Source organism: Podarcis vaucheri (genome assembly GCF_965113315.1).
Source record: "Podarcis vaucheri genome assembly, chromosome: 16".
In the NCBI taxonomy this organism is placed as follows: domain Eukaryota; kingdom Metazoa; phylum Chordata; class Lepidosauria; order Squamata; family Lacertidae; genus Podarcis; species Podarcis vaucheri.
The window spans coordinates 15,003,716-15,019,739 of NC_138754.1; the positions used below are offsets into that span (position 1 = coordinate 15,003,716).

At 47.6% G+C, this 16,024-nt stretch overlaps 1 protein-coding gene across 1 annotated transcript in view; it reads left to right on the forward strand.

Annotated features, from left to right (window-relative positions):
* Positions 1–5,628: 5,628 nt before the first annotated feature.
* LOC309521678 (uncharacterized protein) overlaps positions 5,629–16,024 on the forward strand; it is a gene marked incomplete at its 5' end in the record, with an annotated part of 33,615 nt that continues 23,219 nt past the window's right edge. Inside the window, 7 exons of the mRNA XM_082204388.1 lie at positions 5,629–6,033; positions 8,220–8,323; positions 9,994–10,148; positions 11,389–11,557; positions 12,667–12,790; positions 13,650–13,768; positions 15,467–15,681. Coding sequence (XP_082060514.1) covers positions 5,629–6,033; positions 8,220–8,323; positions 9,994–10,148; positions 11,389–11,557; positions 12,667–12,790; positions 13,650–13,768; positions 15,467–15,681 — 1,291 coding nt within the window. The remainder of the gene's footprint in view (positions 6,034–8,219; positions 8,324–9,993; positions 10,149–11,388; positions 11,558–12,666; positions 12,791–13,649; positions 13,769–15,466; positions 15,682–16,024) is intronic.

Sequence of the window (16,024 nt, forward strand, 5' to 3'; positions counted from 1 at the left end):
CAGCCTTGAATCAGGCGAGAGAGGTCTGCTCGGAGGTTCGGCACACTCTTGGAAAAGGCCTCTAAGCACTTTCAGATCCCAGATTTTCCTTACCACTGCAGCAGGCTAGGAAAGGATTAAATTCTCCCTCCCCTTCTGCCGGATCCGGATCATTATCAGCCCCTCCAGCTGCTGAAAAAAACCTGCATGTGAAATATGAAGATACATTTACTGTCGCATCTACTTTGGTTCTCAGATATCTCCAACTGGCAGAAGTAGCTTCTAAGCATAGGAGCCAATTCCTAGGGGCTGAGGTCCCTTCGGCCCTCTCCAATAAAATATTGGAGGGGGCTGGACGCCTCCCAAAGTTGATAGACATTGCCATTCAAATGGTGCACATGTGCCGCATTTTGCGACTGATCATGTGGGGCAGGGCTTACCTGGCCTCCCCAATATGCACCATCAGCACCAGTCAGCATAGCCGTTGTGCAGGATGATGCACCAACTAGATCTAATTTCTCCCCCCATGCTTACTCTGGGTTGGCATTGGGAGCCCCACAGGTGTGTATGCCCATGTGGGGCTGCTGCCACCCCACAACTTCCCACTCCATCCTTCTTATGATGAGCATAGTGTTGTCGCCAAGAGGCTGCCACTGCCTTTGGCCTCCACCCCATGGGCCACCGCTGTTGCCTCCTCTGCTTGGGTCATAAGAAAAGGAAGCACAGGATTCTCCCGGCGAATCATTCACATCAGATCCCAGCCTTGCAAAACAGCACAGGGCTGGCAGGGTGATGTGAGGAGCCAAATGTGCAGTGTCGCTCAGAAAAATGCTCCCAAGACCATCAGCAAGCCCTGCCCTATACCCCTAGCTACAGTTGCATTCTCCATTGCAGATTCTGCACGGAGTAGAGCAGCAGTTCTCAACATGTGTGTCCCAGATGTTGTTGGACTACAACTCCCATCATCCCTGAGCTCTGGCCTTGCTAGCTAGGGGTGATGGGAGTTGTAGTCCAACAACATCTGGGGACCCACAGGTTGAGAAAGGCTGGAGTAGATGGTTAGACTAGCTGGAGGTCCCTTCGTGAAATTCTATGATTCCATTCTGAGAATGATTTTGCCTTACCCTGCATCGGTAATCACAACCAGCCTGTGAGCTGAGAGGTGATGGCTGGCCTTCCAAACAGATTGAGTACCCTGCTGTACAAGGATGGGGAATCTTTGGCCCCTGAGATGCTTTTGGACAGCAACTACCACCATCCCAGACGTCTGGCCATGAGGCTGAAAGGAATGGGAGTCCACCAGAACTCAAAGGACCACTGGTCCCCCATCATTGCTGTTGTAGGAACTAAGCAGTGGGTGCTCATCCCATCTGCTCCTTCCATGCACTGAGTGCCACATTGCACCCAAACTTGGTGGAAGAAATGGCTGATTCCTGATTTTCCATTCCATGCCCAAACCACTGATCCGCAGAGCACAAGCACAGCTCGCTGCGCATGAACAGATGAGTGCAGATGAACTGCTCCTTGAACCCGTGCCATGCATTCCAGTAAACATTCCTGGCTAAAGGCCGCCATCTTGTTGAGCTCGATGATTGGGTAACTGAACTTTGCCCACAGTCTCCAGGAGGGAAATGATCAACCCAACTTCCTTTCTTAGGGACTGTAGCCAAGTTATAAAAGTTGGACTCCAGGTATTTAACAGATTTTATTTGCCACTGACTTCGCTTATGGGTCAGGTCCACTAGCTTGGTTTCCTGATAGATTATTGATTTAGGTCAGGGGTAGGAAACGTCAGGTGCACGGGATGAATGCAGCTCTGATGCCTGATCTTTATTTGGCCCCCAGGACTCTTCAAGGGCCACACACCTTCCTAGAATTCACCCCTCACTGGCCCTGCCCCATGTTCTCCTGCAGAAGCACTTTTTACAATCCTACAGCAAAGTCCTCCAAGGCCCTAGAACAGTGTTTCCCAGACGGGTTTCCAGGTTTTGTTTTGTTTTTGGACTACAACTCCCATCATCCCTAGCTAGCAAGACCAGTGGTCAGGGGGACAATGGGAATTGTAGTCCAAAATCAGCTGGAGACCCAAGTTTGGGAAACACTGGGTTGTGGATAGATTCTAAAGATAGCTCAGTTGGTAGAGCATGAAGAAGAAGAAGAAGAAGAAGAGTTTGGATTTGATATCCCGTCTTTCACTCCCTTTAAGGAGTCTCAAAGCGGCTAACAATCTCCTTTCCCTTCCTCCCCCACAACAAACACTCTGTGAGGTGAGTGGGGCTGAGAGAATTCAAAGAAGTGTGACTGGCCCAAGGTCACCCAGCAGCTGCATGTGGAGGAGCGGGGAAGCGAACCCGGTTCCCCATATTACAAGACTACCGCTCTTAACCACTACACCACGCTGGCTCTCAAATCTCAGGGTTGTGGGTTCAAGCCCCACATTGGGCAAAAAGATTCCTGCACCGCACAGTGTTGGTTTAGGTCAGTGATGGCCATACTTGGCCCTCCAGCTGTTTTAGGACTACAATTCCCATCATCCCTGACCACTGGTCCTGTTAGCTAGGGATGATGGAAGTTGTAGTCCCAAAACAGCTCGAGGGCCAAGTTTGGCCATCACTGGTTTAGGTGATCCTCATGGTCCCTTCCAACTCTATGCTTCTAATGAAAGCTGGCTCTGTGCTGCTGTCACCGTGAAATGTGGGTAGCCTCGTTCATATCAAACGAGGACTCCAGGCAGTTACAAGTGCTGGTGCAACAAGTGCCATTTAAGGTTTTACAGTTGGGCCAATGAAGAGTTTGGCAGTGCGTGTTGAGGGCAGGGCAATTTTATCCACCTAGAGAGCATGTTACTATAGTGGTACCTCTGGTTACGAACTTAATTCACTCTGAAGGTCCGTTCTTAACCTGAGGTACCACTTTAGCTAATGGGGCCTCCTGCTGCCGCCGCATCACTGCCGCGCAATTTCTGTTCTCATCCTGAGGTAAAGTTCTTTACCTGAGGTACGGCTTCTGGGTTAGCGGAGCCTGTAATAATAATAATAATAATAATAATAATAATTTATTATTTATACCCCGCCCATCTGGCTGGGCCTCCCCAGCCACTCTGGGCGGCTTCCATAAAAACCAAAAATACAGTAAAATATCACACGTTAAAAACTTCCCTGAACAGGGCTGCCTTAAGATGTCTTCTGAATGTCAGGTAGTTGTTTATCGCTTTGACATCTGTTGGAAGGGCGTTCCACAGGGTGGGCGCCACTACCGAGAAGGCCCTCAGCCTGGTTCCCTGTAGCTTTGCTTCTCGCAATGAGGGAACCGCCAGAAGGCCCTCGGCGCTGGACCTCAGCGTCCGGGCAGAATGATGGGGGTGGAGACGCTCCTTCAGGTATACTGGACCGAGGCCGTTTAGGGCTTTAAAGGTCAGCACCAACACTTTGAATTGTGCTCGGAAATGTACCTGAAGTGTTTGTAACCAGAGGTGTTTGTAACCCGAGGTATCACTGTAGTGTCTGCAAGTGACACTGAAGGCACCAATGAAGTCAAAGTTGCACCTCATGAGAGGTGTGTTTATGTCTGTGAAAGAAAGACTTCTGATGAATGTAACATCTCAAGACTTCTTACTAGTAAGATATAGTACATTCCTTGAGGAACGGTGGTAATAAAGACCACTTTCTATGGTGGGCTACGTACTGGTGACCTCTGGCCCCATTGTAGGCATTGATTTTGGTGCTCTGATTTTCCCTTTGATATGTATGTTAATTTTATTCTTATACCTATTCCTGTTTTTAAGAAAGGGAGGTGTGTGGTATGACATCCCTGTAAGATTAATGAACAGCTTGCCAGCACAGGTGAAAAGCATTTCAACAGACAAGCTCATTTCCTAATGGTGTGTTATGTTTGCACCTGCTTATCTCTGGATATGTGAATAAACTTGCATGCCGTATTTATGATGCATTTATTAAATGTGTATAACTGCCCTTCATCCAAAGATCTCAGGGAGGTTCATAGAATAAAAATACAAAATAAAAATACAAAATACATAATAAAAACAAGAATATGAACAAAACAAGAACCCTCCGTCCCACAAACACATCTAAAAGGACACAACCAAAGGCCTGGTTGAAGAGGAACGTTTTCGCCTGGTGCCTAAAAGTGTACAATGAAGGCTTCCCTGGAGAGCATGGCACAATCGGGGAGCCACCACAGAAAAGGTCTGTTCTCCTGTTGCCGCCCTCCAAACCTCTCATGGAGGAGGAGGAACAGGAAGAAGGACCTCAGGTGATGGTGGTAGGGTCCAGGCTGGTTCATATGGGGAGAGGCAGTCTTTGTGGTATTGCCATTTGGGAAGCCTGGGCATTATTGAGTTGGTTCCACAGAACCTTTGAGAACCAGATCTTGAACTCTGACAATGCCTCTTGCTGGAGGATGGAGAGGTGAGTGTGGCCTGTGTACATTGAATCCTCTGGCATCTAGAATGAGGAATCTTATGGCTAACCTAGTGTGCTACCTGGCACACGATGTGTTCACCTTCTGGAGCTCTGCTCAAGCATGCAAGGGAATATGGGCAACACCAGATCCTGTGATTGGCTGGCAGCATGAAGCCTTAGCATTGGCAGGCATGTTATAAATACTGGAAGCCTGGCCAAGAGAGCAGTGTTCTTCTTCCTGAATTTCAGGTGCAAAATTTTGCAAAGCATCTCAGCTGAAACTGATGCCCCCAGTTTCAGTTCCTGACCTCAGAGACTCAAGGCTGAAAGGAGACACATTCCAGGTCAGGAGTGGTGAACCTCAGGGTTCAGTGGTGAGGAGAGTCAGGAGAGAGGGAAGAATGCCACAAAGGGTCTCTCCTCCACCCTAAGTGCCCAATATCCTCCTCCATTTTGACAGCGCCAGATCACTCTGGGTGAATCTGACTCAATGGGGTGATCAGAGGCTGTTTTGACCCATCCATGGATCAGCCCCTGGTAGCTTCAGGATCCAGACTGGAGGCAAAGCCCTAGATCTAATCCCTAGCTCCATCTCTCAGCTTTGTAGCCACCACTAGTCGTCCTCAAAGCAAACCCACTGAGATTAATGGGAATAACTGAATCCCATTCATCTCTGTAGGTCTTCTCTGAGAATGACTTAGCGCGATAGCTCTTGTTATGTCACCCGTGTGATGTAACATGCCAAGGTCCACTGCTCCGGTCCACTTCCCCCTTTCCCAATAGATGGAGCATCTTCCATTTAAGCTGCCACCGCCCCCTTGGAAACTGCTCTCAGAGGTAAAAAATTAACCGGCCCGAAGCTTTTATACAAAGTGCTGGCTTCTCAAAGCATGTGGATTGGCCAGGAGGTTCCTATATACTGAAGGCATCTTCTCAGCATCAACACGTAGAGGCCCTGTTCTTAAATTCTCTTGGGAATAAAGGAGAGCTGGAGAGAAGAGCAATATTATTGATAGGTGAAGAGAAAAGCAAGGGGCAACAGCGGGCTTTTGGTGATTTCAGGCCACGCCATCTGGGAACTGTGGATTGCCACGTTTCTGCCTTCTGAAACACAAGAAGCCAGTTCTCTGTAAACTCCAACCAGTGTGCAGAGGCTTGAATCCCATCAGGGTCTCCTGGGAGCCCCTCTCCTCCAGGGAACTCTACTCGGCTGACCACCAACACCACCATGACTTTTGCAGATATCCTGGACAACCTGGGAGGCATGGGCCGCTTTCAAAGGATGTCCGTCGCCTTCCTGGCCATCCCTCTGATGTTTCTGGCCAACCACAACCTCCTGCAGAATTTCACGGCAGGGATCCCCGAGCACCACTGCCGGCCCCGCATCACGGCCAACCACACCCGCCATGCCAGCAACCTCACCCAGCAGCTGGGAGCCGAGAGCTCCCTCCGGATTTCCATCCCGATGGATGAGAACAAGCGGGTAGAGAAGTGCCGCCGCTTCGTCACCACCCAGTGGCGGCTCCTGGATCCAAATGCTACCCTCCCCAGCAACGCCGTGGTGGACACTGAGCCATGTGTTGATGGGTGGATCTACGACAGGAGCATGTTCACCAACACCATCATCAGCGAGGTGAGAGAGAGCAGCCCTCTATCTGGACCATCCTTGAGAGAGTGGGGTTGAGGATAAGTGGCTGGGAGGTCCATCGTGCAGTGGTAGAGCACCTGCTTGGAGTGCAGAAGGAGTGTCCCCCTGCCTGAAACCCTGGAGAGCCACTGCAAGTCCACTACATGGACCAGTGGTCTGATTCAGTAGAAGGCAGCTTCGCAAGCTCCTTTGTTAAGAACCATGAGGTCTAGAATCTTAACTTTTTAAAAAAGGAAAAGGAGCATATATTATTTACATACAGAAGGTCCCTGCTTCAATTCCCAATGGCACCTGGGAGACCACTGCCAGTCAGTGCAGCCAGAGTTCCCCAAACCTGGGTCTCCAGCTGTTGTTGGACTACAACTCCCATCATCCCTAGCTAGCAGGACCAATGGTCAGGGAGAGCCAAGTTTGGGAAACCCTTGTGTAGACTATATACTGAGCCAAATAGACCAATGGTGTAACTTGATGTAAGTAAGGCAGGTTCCTGTCCTGCCATGGACAAATGAGGCAACAGTTTTTCATAGAGATGAAAAGAGTCATAGGGCTGGAGGATAGGTTTGCGTTCACCCAAAGGTCCCTAATTTGCACTTCCCGAAACAATATGCAAACCCCTAAGCAGCTGTCCTTCAAAATTCGCACTTCTCCAGAGATTTGGATGCTGTTCGCTTGCCAAATAAAGTGATCAAAAATATTTGACTCGCGAGAAGCTGCACATAAAAATCCACCCGTTAGCTGAAAGAGCATGCAATATTGCATTATATGAGGAAATTGCTTGCAAAAATGTGTACATTAGGCAAAATTACACATACGTATATTAGAAGAGAGAGTCACACCAAAATGCTAATGAATTCTAAAGAGCAGCTTTAAAAGACAAAAGAAATCAGAACAGATGCTCATTCAAGACTGAACATTTTATATTTTTGGCATAAAACTTGTGTAAGCAAATCAGTTTTTGTACACCTCATTAAATTTTGTAGACCCAAAACACCTTATAGCAACAGATCTGTCAGGGGTGTCAGCTATAACAGCCAGAGGTTCAGAGTGTGTGGAGTCAAAATGTAACAGCGAAAGGGAGGGATTTCTTCACATCTGGCACATAATGCTATGGTGTTTTTCAAGCCTAAGAATCTGTATTTCAGTCTCTACAAGTGGGATCTGTAGCAAAATGTCCAAGCTTCCTGCCAGCCATGCCTTTCCTCAGAGATCCCATCCATTCTGCATTGGCTCCCAGTGCATTTCCGAGCACAATTCAAAGTGTTGCTGCTGACCTTTAAAGCCCTAAACGGCCTCAGTCCAGTATACCTGAAGGAGCATCTCCACCCCCATTGTTCAGCCTGGACATTGGGGTCCAGCTCTAAGGGCCTTCTGGTGGTTCCCTCACTGCGAGAAGTGAGGTTACAGGGAACCAGGCAGAGGACCTTCTTGGTAGTGGCGCCAACCTTGTAGAACGCCCTCCCTTCAGATGTCAAAGAAATAAATAACTATCTGACTTTTAGAAGACATCTGAAGGCAGCCCTGTTTAGGGAAGTTTTTAATGTTTAATGCTGGGGAAACCCAGCCAGATGGACAGGGTATAAATAATTTTTTTATTTTTATTTTTATTTTTATTTTTATTTCCCCCCAATCTACCAGCAAGCATGCTAAGTGCAAATTGGACTATGAGGGGGGGGGGTCCTCTGAGCCAGATTCCTCCCTCCTTGTGCATGGATTTTGGATGCGTGAGAGAGCGAGGTTACTATTAGTAGGTAGGATGAATCGGTAGCATCAGAAACATGGACATAAAACGTTTGCACCTATTTGTAAATGTACAAACAAATAAGCAGCTTCTTTAAATGATGACTTCCCTAAGTTACTCCTTATCCTCTTTCAGCACTCTACTTTGTTCACAGTTATATTATCTAAAGGGGGATATTTAGGTATGATAAGGATTGTAATGAGTCACTGTTTTCAGCACCTTTGTAATGAGTCATTGTTTTCATTGCCTTCACCTAGAGCCCAAAGTTCACCAGTCACAGAATTTTTCCTCTGGGACACTGGAAACAGATTCCGCGAGGCACTGAAAATAGGTTTCCAGGCTCAGAAATTAAGCCCCGCTGTGAGGCTGCCTCAAATGTTATGTCCACCTTTGTTATCACAGTCTCTGCTTCCCACCCCCTCTCGATTTTTAGTGGGATTTGGTGTGTGATTCCCGGACCCTGAGGCAGATGGCCCAGTCCATCTACATGGCCGGAGTGCTGATCGGATCGGTGCTGTTTGGCAACCTCTCGGACAGGTGAGTTCCAAGGCCGGTTGCCATGGCTACGAACAACAAAGCTGGATGAATCTCCCCCATTCCCCAGTTCAATCTGTGGGGGTTGGTTGTCCCCTTCCTCTGGGGTATAATAACAGCTCTTGAAATCAATGTGGTTGGGGTTGTGGGTGAGAGATGTGGGCGTGGCCTGTTGCGTGGCCACCTGGGTCAAGGGGTGGAGCCTAAAGCAGGTCTTATGGTGAAGCCAGTGGGCCTCTCAGGCTCCAGCAATGCTGAAAGTTTAAACTCTCTGCAAGTCCAAATACTTCTAGGAATCCTAAAGAGCTACTGTGGGCAGGGACGATGGTAGCCCCAAAACTGTCATAGAATTCTACTCAGTATTGGTCCAGAGCAGATTCCAACATATAGCTAGCAGAGTAAAAACTTAACCATGTTGCAGGATTGCCAAAAATAAATAAATAAATAGACTAGAGGTGATTAATATTTCATCCAGCAGAGCTTTGCTGCTACTGAAGGCAAATGAGCATAATGGTCACAAATCCAATACATTCAGGATTGGCCCTGTCCATAAGAAATCCAGTTGCAACAGACTTAACTTAAACTTGCAATAATTTATAATAAGACTAAACCTTAACACTATACAGTGGTACCTTGGTTCTCAAACTTAATCCATTCCGGAAGTCCGTTCCAAAACCAAAGCTTTCCAAAACCAAGGCAGGCTTTCCCACAGAAAGTAATGCAAAATGGATTAATCTGTTCTAGACTTTTTTTAAAAAAACCTAAAACAGCAATTTCAAATGAATTTTACTATCTAACGAGACCATTGATCCATAAAATGAAAGCAACAAACAATGTACTGCAGTCACACAATCAATCAATCAGTAGCTGAATTGGGTTCCATACACTCACAAAAACAAAATAAAAAGAGCCGCAAAAACAAAAACGCAAAATAAATTTCAAAAACAGACAGACCTCAGCATAACACTCAAAACAAAAGTGTGGCACTCAAAACGGAAGTGTAGCACTCCAAAGAGAGCACGTTCGGCTTCCGAAAAAGTTCACAAACTGGAACACTTACTTCTGGGTTTGGAGTGTTTGGGTTCCAAGTTGTTTGAGCACCAAGGCGTTTGAGAACCGAGGTACCACTGTATACAGAACACCACACCAGAGATAGAAAGAGAAAGTGAATCCCAGGCTCCTTCTGACCTTTCTTTTATAGTCAGCATGACCTTGACAGAAGAGATAAGAGAACCCATTTAAACCAGCTGTACTCAGCTTCTCTGAAGGAATAACCCAAACATCATGAACCTTCTGCTTGCTTCTTTCACACAGAGAAGCTTCCAGAACCCTCTTGAATTAATTAGACTAAGAAAGATCTCTAGACATCAGGTCAATACTTTCTGCACTAAGAAATGCAAACTGGCAACATCAGGAGGGTCCCATCTCTGCAGTGAAGACGGGCCGTAGCCAAATGGGAGAGTATCTGCTTTGCACACCTGAGTTCCCAGTTTCATTCCAGGTGTGTTCAGGTGGGGTTGGGAAGCTCCCCTGCCTGAAACCCTGGAGAGTCAAAGCCAGTCCATGGAGACAACAGTGAGCTAGATAGACCAATGGCCAGATGGGGTATATAAGGGAGTTTTTTTAGGCTCCTCTTAGCTTCACATTAATACATGTTCAACTCCATCATTTAGGTTTGGCCGGAAAGCCCTCATCGTCTGGAGCTACCTGCTGATGGGGGTGGCGGGCACCTCCACTGCCTTCTCGCCAAACTACACGGCTTACTGCGTTTTCCGCTTCCTGTGTGGAATGGCCATGTCAGGGATAGCGATTAACTCCGTCTCCCTGTGTGAGTACTTCGACGCTCCTCTCTCGCTGGCCAAGTCCTCAAGCAGCCCTTCACAAGCCACCTGAGAAGAACAGGCCCACTTCCATTTCATCCTACAAACCGGGGATGGGGAACCTCAGGTCCCAGGGCCAAGGGTAGCCCCCAAGGCCTGTCTAACTGGCCGTCGTGACTCTCCTCAGACCCCCCCCCCCTTTCCCTAGGCAATACCTTTTGCTGGCCCTGAGGGGTTTTTGTCTGGAGGGAACGTGCCCTTGCACTTTGACAATGCCTCTTACTTGTGGATATTTGGTGGAGCATGAGACTCTTCATTTCAGGGTTGTGGGTTTGAGCCCCACATGGGGCAAAAAGGGGGTTGGGCTAGATGACCCTTGTGGTGCCTTCCAACTCTCTAAATTATATATATATATATATATATATATATATATATATATATATATATATATATATGTTTTTTAACATCATTTTCAACAGTTATTAAACATACTTTTATATCTTATACAATTTTTTTGACTTCCATCAATCACATCTGAAAATTTTCCAATCTTTTCCAGTTAATTTACATTTCTTACTTTCACTATTACATTTAAGTATCATAAGTAATGTCTCTCCTCTTTATCTTCTTTGCAACATTTCATATATTCCTCCTTACAAAACTTCTTGTAGTCCTACTAGCATAATTTGCTCTTCAAATAGTTCGTATATTTCTTCCAATCTTCTGTGAATCTCTTGTGGTCCCTTCCAACTCTATAATTCTATGACTGTCTGGATGGAAAATGGAGAGGGTGTGTGTGTATTTAGAAACAAGCCTACTTTACAAGGGTAAAAGTTTATATTTTAACTGTACTAAGCCAGCACTTCTACACACTTTACTTTTGTATTTTGAAACATTTCTCCCAATTTGAAAAGAACTACCTACCCCTTTTTAATCTACGTGACTATAACAGCTCTGTGTTTCGGTGCCCTGTCCACTCAATCAACTCCCATGGCACTTAATCAACTTGAATTTGAGTCAACAGCTCAGGTTCAAAGGTGCATCATGGGGAAAAGAAAACGATATCCTAGCTAGGCAACTAATGTACGACTCCTACCCTGAACAGCAAGAATTGCGGCAAGAAAGTGGTACCCATAATTGTTACCTGCACACTTTTATCGTTTTTACTCACCCTGCTCCTCTGACATCGGTTGCCAACCTGAAAAAAGCAGCTTTTTTTAAAAAATGTATCCTTTTCTCCTTCCCCAGGCATGGAGTGGATTCCGACCAAGTACCGTGCCATTGTTGGCACCATCAACGGTTACGGCTACACCTCTGGGCAGTTCATCCTGGCTGGACTGGCGTACGCCATCCCTGGCTGGCGCTGGCTGCAGCTGACAGTCTCCCTGCCTTTCTTTGTATTCTTCCTCTACTCCTGGTAGGTCAATGTGGTCTGCTGGCAGTGGCACCACCAGGGCAGGACTTCGGGGCAGAGAAGCCCAAAGCTCAGGAGCAGGAGGGCTCAGGCCGCCCCGTACATCAGGGCTGGCTTGACACATTTTGCAGCAAGTGAAGTAATACACATGGCTGGGTCCTGCTCGCCACAGGTCCCAATCCCAAACACTGAGAATGGAAGGTGCTCCAAGCTCACTGTGGGTTACTCTGCATTTTTAAATCGGTCCCTCCCAGTATATCCTTCCAGCAAGGGTGGGAAAACATTTCGGTCCAAGGGCCACATTCCTTGTGAATGACTTCCCTGGGGCCACATGACAGTGGTGGGCGGGGCCAAAGGGAAAAGAGGGCGCCGCAGCAGGTGTGAATCTTACCTTTCTCCAGGAGGCTATATTTCAGCCACGCCAAAATCAGACTTCTCCATCCAGGCAAGCAACAGACAAATACTAGAAGGCAGAAGCAGTCAAGGAGTGGTGGGTTGCAGAGGAATGGTGGGAGACACAAGCTGGGGAATCCCCAAGGGAACCCCCAGGGGAAGAAGGCTCAGAGTTCGAGGTGGTGGGATGATAAGAACTGGACAGAGGGAGCAGACAGGGAGGAGGGGGAGGAGGAGGAAGCAGAAGAGGTAACAGGGTTTAGTGAGCAGGGAGATTCGGTGGCAGAGAGAAGTCCAGAATTGGAAGCAGCAGTGGAGGGAGCCCAAAAGGCAGAGATGAGTCAGGCTGGTGAGGAACTCAGGGTGTCTCTCTCTCTCTCTCTCTCCTGCTGCACCAAGCTCCCCTCCCCCACGGTCTCCCAGAAGAGGTATGAAGAGGGAAGAGCAGAGAGAGGCACATTGGTGTAGTCTCAGATTGTCTGGGAAGGATCTGGGAAAGGAGGGGACTTAGGCAGCTGTGGGAAGGCAGAGACATTCAGCCTCCACAACTGCCTCATAAAGGCAAGACCAATAGAAAAGAGTTGCTGTGCTCATTAGGCCTGGCTCCCCATAGCAGGCATTTCTTCAGATAAAGAGTTAACTGCTCCCTGCTCTAGCCATTCCTTCCTTCCTTCAGAGAGCTACTGAAAGAATCCCCTTTCCTTGTGTTTGGTCTGCAGGCTGTATGTGGAGTCGGCACGATGGCTGGCAATTTCAGGAAAACACGAGCAGGCAGTGAAAGGCCTCAAGAGAGCCGCCCAAATAAACGGGAAGAAGAACGAAGGAGACAAACTTAGTGTGGAGGTACATCACGCTGGGGATGCAGGACAAGGAAGAAATGCAACTTTTTGCACAGGCACAAAATTAGGAAGCAGCCGTGTGTGCAACAGCACTAGCAAACTAATCAGTAGAGTTCAAATTCAGGCTTCCCATCCTGAGACACCTGAGGACTGGCTTCAGTTGGCTGTGATGGAAAGGTACTCTGAGCATGCTCAGAAGTATTATTTCATAGATCCCTAGGGCTCAGCCATTTCATTTCACTTCACTTAGTTATTCATTTTTCATTCATGAATGTTGCCAAATAAACTCATATTTAGCTAACCATGAGATCGTTTGGCCATTATGAATCTAGCTTGGGCGAGTCCCTCATTTGCCAACATATTTTGATGCCTTTCAACTATTTCATTTTACTTTTAATTTGTATACCCCCTTTCTATATATGATACGCACGAGCTTGCTAGATTAAAATTTGATTTCAAAAGCAAAACGCTTTGCTGCACAGCTCAGGTTCATTGTCAGCCAACTTGTGTCGGGAGCTGTAAAGCATTTCATGACCCTGTTTTCTCATTCTGCAACAAGTCTTGGGAGACAAAGTGTCGGCGGATTAGGCTATCTGTGGCTATAGGCCAAGATGGCTATGGTCTGCTTACACAGTTAGGGGCAGCATGTCTCTGAATGTCAGTTGGTGGGAACCACAGGTGAAGAGAGTTGTGGCTGTGCTCAGGTTCTGTTCAGGGGCTTTCCAGAAGAGGTGTATGATTGGCCACTGGGAGAACAGAATGCTGGCTTGGATGGGCCTTGGGCCTGATCCAGTTGCAGGACTGCGTTGGTGACCTTACGTCCCCTACTTGGTTTATCTCAACTTTGCTCTCTTCCTGCTCAGGTTTTGAAATCCAGCATGCAAAAGGAGCTCTCCTCCGCCACCAAAGCCAGCCACGGCATGGCCGACCTGGTGTGGACACCTGCCATTCGCAGAATCTCCTGCGGGATCTCCCTTGTCTGGCAAGTGCCTTCTTTTCTTCTTCTTGCTGGGGCAAAAAAAAAAAGGAACACAAACTTTGCCCCCCCCCCCAATGCAATGTCAGGGACTGGCTGGATAAAGAGAAGCGCTAGGAGGTTCCAACCGAAGAACTCCCCCAGGAAAACAGCAGAGGAGGAAGGCTCACAGCCAAGATTGTGGTGGTGGGACTCTGGAGACAGGTCAGAGATGGAGGGAGGCTGGGAGGCACAAGGAGCAACAGGCTCGAGGGAAAGAGAAGAGCCTGAGGCAGAAAGCCCTTCGAGAGCAAGACAGAGTAATAATAATAATAATTTATTATTTATTACCCACCCATCTGGCTGGGCTTCCCCAGCCACTCTGGGCAGCTTCCAACAAAATATTAAAATATCGTAATACATCAAACATTAAAAGCTTCCCTAAACAGAGCTGCCTTCAGATGTCTTCTAAAAGTCTGGTAGTTGTTGTTCTCTTTGACATCTGGTGGGAGGGCGTTCCACAGGGCGGGCGCCACTACCGAGAAGGCCCTCTGCCTGGTTCCCTGTAACTTGGCTTCTCGCATTGAGGGAACTGCCAAAAGGCCCTCGGGGCTGGACCTCAGTGTCCGGGTAGAACGATGGGGGTGGAGACGCTTCTTCAGGTATACTGGTACAGATATATGGGTACAGAGAGAGAGAAAAATCAGGCCCTGGACCTGAAAGAGAGAAGGTGGAAAGGACAAAAGCTGCACCAGCTTTGCAGCAGCTGCCCGGTCCCTCTGTGTTGAGCGTCCCTCCCGTTTTGACTCCAAGGCCATGCAGGGCTTTACATATAGCCAAACAGAAAGCTCAGAAAGGTCAAGGACCTGCCAGAGTTTGAACCAGTTTGGGAGACATCCAGAGGAGGAGATTTAGGTGGAAGGAGGAGGAGCCAAGAGCTAGTCTTGGCAACGTTGCCACTGAGAGCAGCCATGCCTGCGTGCTCCCTGCTTGTATGCTATTTTCTTGAATCAAAAGCCAACTTTACTTTGAGTCTCTGTTCTAACTGGCCAATGACCCAGCCCTGACATGCAAGCAAACAAACATGGGGTGCAAAAGGGGGGGGTGTTGGAATAAGGAGAATGCAGAGGGGCTGAATGAATTATTTGCATCTGTCTTCACAGTGGCAGGTGGAGGGTGGATGCGTATACCTGAACTATCTTTCTCAAGAAGGAAGTCTGAGGAATGGGCCTTTTCAGTGTTGGCTCCCTGTTTGAGCAATGCTTTCCCTAGGGATGGTGCCAGGCACCATCATTCACGCATCTCTGAATTTTGAAAGGCAGTTCTCCAGCCGGGTAATGTGTACACACATGCATATACTAAAGCAAAGTGTGCACTAAAATGCCTATATTAGTGAAAATCACATACAACACTGTATTTTCCAGGGGGAAATTGCTTTACAAAGATGTGCAAAATCACATACAAATGTGACTCTTTGGAGAAATCCACACTAAATGGCTGGTGAACTTTCGCAAGATTGCTTAAAAATAAAATAAAAACTGCAAACTGATATGGAAATGTGGAGAACGGAATGTAAGATTGGAAAGAAAGAACTGTCAGAAACTGAAACCAACAGATTATTGGAATCCATTTCAGACAAGACAAGAAGAGCTTTTGCATTGTTGGCAAGCAAGGAAGTTGGGGGCGTGTTGGTTGAGCATCCTAACTTGTGATCTGTCACCCCAGGTTCTCCACCGCCTTTGCCTATTATGGGCTGGCCATGGACCTGCAGAACTTTGGCTTCAACATCTACCTCACCCAGCTGGTCTTTGGCGCTGTTGACTTCCCAGCCAAGCTGGCCTCAGTGTTGACCATCACTTTTGTGGGCCGCCGATTCTCCCAGGCTTCGTCACTTATCCTGGCAGGGCTTTGCATCCTGGCCAACATCTTTGTGCCTTCAGGTGAGGATCTTGTTATGAGTGCGGCACAGAAATTGGTTAGTGCAAAGATATAGTGTCTCCCCTCCCCACTGGCCTCAATCCCAGGCATAAGAAGAGTCCTGGTGGAACAGGTCAATAGTTCACCCAGTCCAGCACCCTGTTCTCACAGCAGCCAGACAGATGTTCCAATGGGAAGCCCAAAAGCAAGACCCGAGCAACTCTCCCTACCTCCAGTTTCCAGCTATTGGTGTTCAGATGCATATTTCCTCCAACAGAAGAGCTTCAGCATAGCCATCATGGCTAGAAGCCATTGGTAGCCTTATCCTCTGTGAACTTTTGCTTCCAACTGACAATTCTCTCTTAC